The sequence below is a fragment of the Hyposmocoma kahamanoa genome, unplaced genomic scaffold (assembly GCF_003589595.1).
Source record: "Hyposmocoma kahamanoa isolate Upper Pololo Valley unplaced genomic scaffold, ASM358959v1 64, whole genome shotgun sequence".
Lineage (NCBI taxonomy): Eukaryota > Metazoa > Arthropoda > Insecta > Lepidoptera > Cosmopterigidae > Hyposmocoma > Hyposmocoma kahamanoa.
In genome coordinates, this window is record NW_020653852.1 from 19,882,728 (window position 1) to 19,890,465 (window position 7,738).

At 34.2% G+C, this 7,738-nt stretch overlaps 1 protein-coding gene across 1 annotated transcript; it reads right to left on the minus strand.

Moving 5' to 3' along the window:
• Positions 1 to 2,218: 2,218 nt before the first annotated feature.
• On the minus strand, positions 2,219 to 5,392 carry LOC113230947 (pupal cuticle protein 36a-like). The gene is made up of 4 exons (XM_026465057.1): positions 5,384 to 5,392; positions 4,248 to 4,780; positions 3,805 to 3,935; positions 2,219 to 2,868 (listed from the first exon to the last, which is right to left on the minus strand). The coding sequence occupies exons 1-4, from the start codon at positions 5,390 to 5,392 to the stop codon at positions 2,219 to 2,221; spliced, it is 1,323 nt and encodes a 440-aa protein (XP_026320842.1).
• Positions 5,393 to 7,738: the final 2,346 nt, after the last annotated feature.

The window sequence follows — 7,738 nt, forward strand, 5'->3', positions numbered from 1 at the left end:
AATTACGATAAAGGAAGATTTATGCTAACTACATAAAAAGAAATACGGCTTGAAATCTACCGAGATAGTGCCACTTGTGTTTTGGATTATCTCTTATGTGTTACAAAATGTTAATTTCGTAATCTCAGGTAAGAAAGACAGGTTCAATATTCAAAGCCCAAATCAAAAAGGAGATATATAATGTTTTAATTCGGCAAGAAAACTAATAACAGAGATACGAATTTGTTAATTTATTTAGTTATTTTCAATATAGTTTCGTAGCTACTCTTCTTTTGGCGTACTCGTCTATTTCGAAATTGTGAAATATGTCACAAGAATCAGTACACAATTTAAAGCATACAGATATTATATTTTAGACTTACTTCATAATCTTTTTTTTGTCGCAAATTCCGATTATGGAATTCAAAAATTTCAATTTCAAATTCAAAGTATTTTGCATTTTACAATGCCTTCTTTCTACAGTCAATATATCATCTTTTTAATTATTCATGTTGTTGAGATCTACTTTAGTCTATCTTGTAACGAGGTCAAGCGGCACACGAATGGAATCATCTGTGCAATGTCTATCTACGATAGCAATAGCATTGTCTTTTGATAATTGCTTTCGTGAGCCATGAACTGTGAACTTGGATTTAAGGGCAAGTGTGTTACATTTTTGACTTTACAATTTATTTACTTGTAGGTAAAGGTGAGATTTGTATAATAAATAAAAAAATAGATAATATCATTCATTTTTATTTAGCGTATAAAAGAGGTACTGATATTTTTGTTACTGTTTTATTTTTGTAAAATTTTAACATTTTTTACGTAAAAATATTGGATCACGGTCATGTACTATTTTTTTTTATAGTACTAAACGACGAGACGAAGAAGTTATGTGCCTGGTGATAAGGGACAAACCTTCCCGTTACAGTTGAAGTGTCACTCAGAGCTTTTAATCGCAAAGATCGTAGGAGTACTCTCAGGGTGACGGACACGGGCCCGGTGATATAAGATGAGATAAAGTGATAAGTCCCATATGCCTGTAATTTCACCAGAACCCTTACCCTTCGAAACCGGAACGCAGTAATGCTCACATTACTGCTTGACGGCTGAAATAGGTAAGGTGGCAGTACTTCCTTAGACGAACTCTTTCACAAGGAGCTCTACTGCTACCAAGACATATACGAACTCTCACAATTGATAATACAAATTGAAACTTTATGTTAATAATATGAGGTTTCACTTCCAATAAGGACTTTTAGATTATTATACATCAGCTTGTGGCTCTGTGTAAAAATGTAGACGCTCAACTATAACATTTTTGAATAAAATCTAATTCCATAAAAGTTATAGTCGATGTAGGATCTTCGTCTTAACAAACAATCAATGAAGCCACCCACAAAGTTATAAAAGATTTAAATAATAGAGATGTATCATTATTAAGTGACCGTCACTCAATGTTACAATACGTTATGTAAGTAAAACAAATTACAACTTTGAAGACATTGGTATAAGGAATGCTATTTATAGAATATAATATTTCGCACTCTGAAAATGGCAACTTTTCAGGAATGAAGTGTTAAAAATCAAGGAAATTAGTTGATAAGTTTTTATGCTTGTGTTTGAATAGGTGAGTTCAAATATACAAATTTTGTTTCATGTAGTTTGTGCTATTTTTACGAGTTTCGTGTGAAAAATTTGCTATTGACGTTTGACCATTATGTAGCTTTCTTATTGACAGACTTCAAAAAAGGAGGTTCCTAATTCGACTGTTTTTTTTATATATATGTTACGCGATAACCGATTTTGATGATTATTTTTTTATTGGGAATAAGATACCTCCGTAATAGTCCCATTTAAATTAAAGGAAAGGAAGGAAATTTAAATGTAAGGGATGAATCTGGTTTCACGCACTTTCCGGTACCCGATTTCAATAAAACTTGGCAAGTAGATTAGATTATTGGAGTAAATTGAGTGTGTGCGTTATTTATTATTTATTTATTATAAATTTTAACGTCGGTTAAAAACCTTGCTAACCTTAAATCTTTTAACTAGGCATAAAAATGTGTGTTATTTGCTTTACGAAGCTCTTTTGTGTTTATAAGTTTTATTGAAACAATTACCAATTGGTGAGTTTTGTTGTTAATGGGAAATAATATATGAGTTTGATATCAAAATACAGAATGATGAAAATAAATTTTATTCAAATATATTATATACTAAAGTAAATATGTCTCTAATATTGGTATCCGTTTCTTTCATTGAAGCTTGGTTGTCTACGTCCAAAGCTCGGAGATCTTTGGTTGCTGGGAGGGAGGTAGGCATTGGTCACTCCGTTTATAGCACCCTGGTTTCCAAATCTTCGGTTCTGGCCATTATAAGCTGGGCCTTGACTACCCTGGTTCTGTTCGTTCCTTCGAAAAGGTGGCAGATAAGCCTTTTGTACCTCATTGCCACCCTGGTAACTTTGATTCCTAGTAGCCTGGTTATAGTTGCCAGCTGGATTGAAACCTTGGTTTCTTAAGGCTTGATTTTGGTAATTACCAACCTGATTAAAGCCATTCGTTCCTTGATTGTTAAAAGCGTTGGTTGGTTGAGATCTTTCGAAAGGAGGTAGGTAATTATTGACAACTGTACCTTGGTTTCTATAGCCCTGGTTGGAAACTGAAGCTTGGTTTCTGACAGCAGGTCTGGCTCCAGATGGGAAAAGAGCATTAGTTGTAACAACACTGTCCTCGTCGTTTCCAATTTGTTCGTTATTGTAAGTGTTGCCAGCATTGTTGCTGTTGTAGTTGTAGCCGTCATTGTTATCGTTATAATTATTTCCATTGCCAAAATTGTTGTAATTTCCATTAGCAGCGCCGTATTTTTCTTCGTTGTAAGATCCTGTTTGAAAATTATTTAAACATTACCCAGAACAATATTATATTGTTTGCGACTTTTAAGTCTGTGTAGTAAACATTGTAAAAATGTTTGTTGAAGTTACTCTTAACCTATACAACTACCTTAATCTGTTACACGTACATGAAACGAATGTGTCTGTCTATACATACAAGTATGTGAATATTGTAAATGCTGCAATTAAACGTAATCAGGTATAGTTAAGATCATTGTTAGTTATAATGTTTGTAGATATAAAGCATAAATATTTAATTTGGGGTTGTTATTATAACATTAAGGCAATATATGTTCCAGTAAAGATGTAAGTTAGATTAAATTGAACAATCAAACATTTAAAAAAGATCTCCACCATAAGATACGGTACTTTCAATTATTTAATGACGTATGAATGACCAATGAAAACAATTGAAAGTTCGCAATAGAATTTTTGCTGCTCAATAATTTGACTAAATTGATTAAGAATCATTCACATTCGATTTAGAGAACTAATGGCCAAATAAAGTGAAGGCTAATGATACGATAATAATAAAAAACAATAAAAAACAAACAACACAATATTAATTTTTTGTGCCGGGTTATTGAAATAGAATGACCGAAATAAAAAAGAAATATATTGAAAAGAAAATATCATAGATAATAACAAAAATTAAACCTACTTTAAGAAAATATAATAAAGCGTTATTAGCATTCGCATAAAAAATAATGACAGCTGTATTATTAGTATTTTCCAATAATAAAAATGAGTTCACGGCAAAACTAAAAATGTTTTCGTTTTCCAATCGAAAAAACTCGATCCACAAACGAAATCTAAATCCACGATGCGCATTTACCTTAGCACATTTCCATGAGAGACTAGTTAAAAAATGTATGTAGTCATTAACATTAGTGCGGTAGAAGTTTTGAACTATTACAAATACACACCGTCATCATAAATCCCTGCAGCCTCGTCGCGAGCATTCTGTTCGAGAACTTTGAGTATCTCTTCAGGAATTGGGGGAGGAGTGGGAAGGTGATCGCCTTCAGGAACAAATCCATTGACTCCAGCTGTGTATCTGTGTGTTGTAAGACGAAATGAAATATTTTCAGTAGGCGTAACGCTATTTAAAATATAGTCAAGTCAGTAATTGCCGTCGTCGTTCACCAAAATAATAGTGATTTCTCCAGTAATGCATTGTAACTAAAACGATACGTGATTAAGTACAAATGTTAACTTACGCATTAAAATTTCAATTTACCCATCAAAACTTTAAATCACAATTATAATTTTGCCTACATTAAAAATCGTCTTCGCACACGGTGTAATAGTAGTTCACTTTTCTTTTAAATATAAAATTTCTTACTTATGATATTATTAAATATCTTACCTAACAGTGTACACCTGTCCATCATCACCGGTATAAGAATAACCACCCTGAGCTTCAACTCCATTAGTCGCCACTCCATTCTCTTCAGCAACAATTCCATTTTCAGTTTCATAAGCATAAGCGTAAGATTCTCCATCATTCTGGTTATCTAGGCGAAGTATAGCAGCATTCCTGTCTAAAGAAGCCCTAGGACGTTCAGGTCTTGCTTCATTGTTGCCAAAGTTGTTGTAACCATTGTTGTTTTGAGCATAATTGTCGTTTTGAACGAAATTATTATCATTCTGAACATAACCATCAGCATTCTGTTCGAAACCAGCAGCGTTTTGTCCATAATTACCATTTTTCTGGTAGTTATTAGCTCGTCCAATGTTACCAACTGCTCCATTGTTGAATCCAGCATTTCTTTGATAATTATTCACAGGAGTTTGAAGAAAGTTACCAGAGCCGCCAGAGGTTGCAGCATGGTTTGGAGGGAGGTAAGCTCTGTCTAATTTAGCTGCATTACAGCAGGTGACCACCGCCAGTACAAGTAGCTGAAATAGAATACAAATTTTAAATCAATTGTAACATTTTTCTAATTTTTAATTATATGAAAGTCAAGTACGCAATAGCTATAAAACTATGATTTCATGAACTATTTACAGAGTATAAAATGGAAGGTAATTTTGAGGCACCAAGTTTCAGGGACAGCGCCCTAAGCGCAATTATGCTCATGAGGCTGAGAAAAATTGTGTTCCTAAATGAAATTGAACATTTTTATAAAAACTTTAACACATTGGGATTATTCAAAGAAATTTGAGAAGGTCTTGAGGCTAAAAGAGGAACAGCGATAGCTTTAACAAAAATTTAGGAACTTTCAAAATATTTCCTAAGTTCAGATCAAAAATTTCAATGAAATAAATATTCCAGAGCAAGTTTAATAGAAGCCTTAATATTACTATGCTTTTTCAAGTTGTTCGGTTAAACTTAACCGTAGCTTTCGAAAAAGAACACCGTGTAACAAACATCTCTTGTATCATCACATTCACAAACACTAACAAACACAATCAAATGACCTTCTGTTTTCACTTCTAATAACAATGCTCTATATATTTCGATATGTATAATTTACATGTATATTTAAGGTATCTACATACCAGTTTCATTTTTACACAAGCTACTAGTACGAAATCTCAAACTTAACTGATAAACTTTGATACCTTGTTCAATATTTATACTTGCCTACTGTATCGATCTACTTTAGGAGATGGGCTATTCAAAATCGTGGTTTGTAGTTGCCTAATCAAAATATGATACACGAACGGTCTCGTCTAATTGTTGTGGAAGAACTTATGCGATATGAGGAACGTGACTCTGATTTAGTTTTAAGAATTTGCTGAAATTTACGTTTAAAAATGATTGATTAAGATTTATAAATGATAAGCAGTACAGGTGTTTTTGTATCTGTTGCTGTAAATAATAGCTCTTAGCTATGTTTCTAAAAGATAGATATTTAAGATAATTAAGTTCAATATTGCTAATACTTGTTACTACAAAAGTTTACTTTTTCTAATATTATTTTGCTCATTATAATTCCTTTCATTAATTGGGTCAGACTGAATAGATAATTATATTAATGTGTTGGACATTTTAATTTACTATTAGGTCAGGATTTTAGTCCAATGTTTCATTGTTCTATGTAAATGCACGTTAAAAATAGTAGGTAAATAATGCACAGATACTTCACTAAAACATAAAACTATATTAACATGTAATTGAATACAGATAAAGTGACTGGTGCTCTCTCGCATATCACAGTAATTTGGCGCATAAATCCTCCATGAATGCTCATATTAACCGCGCATGGGCGCGATGCTCCATATATCATCGACCTTGTCTGCGTACATTCCAATCTTGCGCATCTTTAGGGTCAGACAAGCAATCGCTTACGTTTTTCGGATGTCGATCAGATGGGCGGGCGGTCCAATATAATCCATCAATGAACGAGACGCAGAAAACGTTCTTATTTTGTTAGTGAAGATAGGTTCAGGGTATTTATTCTTGGGTATTTTGAACATATTTAGAAAACCGGAAGAGAACCACACTAAAAGTTTTCTCAACAGAATTGTCGATCTTGGTTAGTTACAGCAGCAGACACTTAATGATGAGCTAGAAATGGACGACATTCATGACGTGTACTGAAAGGGAGAAAGTAGCTGGAAATCAACTACCAATAACCGCAAAGAACCGTTTTCGATGAGACATTTACTCAGCAATTTAATCCTCTATAGTGAAGAAGAAGGCAAATTCATTATTCTAGTGTATTTAATTAAGATAATATACAGGTAAGGTAAAAAAGACAATAAATGCTAACTACTAGAAAGTAAAACTAGGATTTTTAAATTATATGAATTAAATTGGGTCCCCGCGGCAAGGTGCTCAAGATGCTGGCAGCGTTCCCCCTTTGTATTGCTATGCTAATGCGTTGGGCAAGGTAGCTGCCGGCCCTTGGATTTCCCAGACAGTAAATTCATTTTTTCCATAAAATTTTGTACAGATGAAGGGCACTGGGACCCCACGAGCCAAGGGTTTCGACACCAAAAGCTGTAAATAGGTAATCAGAGCCGAGATCCTGGTACTTATTACTTTTTATTCTTTCCGCCAGCTCAGCTGCGGAGCCAGCCCTCTTGCTGGTGTGCTGGAAATGGGATGGGGCAAGTGTGTCGGCACATGTGGTGTCCCACACCAGTGCCCGGCCCATACTCTAAGGGATGAGAGTCATTCAGTATTCTAGTTGTAAACATACAAAGAGAAAATATTGAGAAGGTGCGAACTAGGGAACGACCAAGAATGGGATACACAGATCAGATATGAATAAAGGTGAAAATGTGGGATCGTACAGGTAACTTAGGGCAGAGACATAGATATATTATATTAATTTCAACCGTTTTTAGTTTTGTTTCGAAGTAATTAATTAATTAAATACGCTTGATTGATGTTTTCCCGTTTACTTACTTGCTTCAAGCAAATTAACTTCAAATTGTCTACAATAATAATAAAGTGCCAGACAATAGTTACAAAAATTATCTGATCTAACCTGGGGCATTTCGTGTACTTTGAGTACCTTTGACTCCATTCCATCCACTCGCCTTCTTGTAGACATGTTTTTACCTTTTTTTTTCTGCCGCCAAGCACTGATGTCAACATTACTGCGTTCCAGTGGTGCTGGTGAATCAGGCGAGATAAGATGGGACTTGTCAATTTATGTCTCAGGCTGACGGGCGCAGTGGCAGTGCCCCTCAGATCTTTGCGATTTTAAGCTCTGAGTGGCACAGCAACTGTTATGGACAGACCTGTTGTTTACCATCAGGCGCACGACTTGTTCGTCCCGTCACGTGATATTATAAAAAAAATGTCCGGCCCACTGTCAATTAAGCTTACTGATTTTTGCGATAATTTCTCATCATAATCTCTCATTATTTTTATGTATTTAATAAAAGCACTTTTGACGT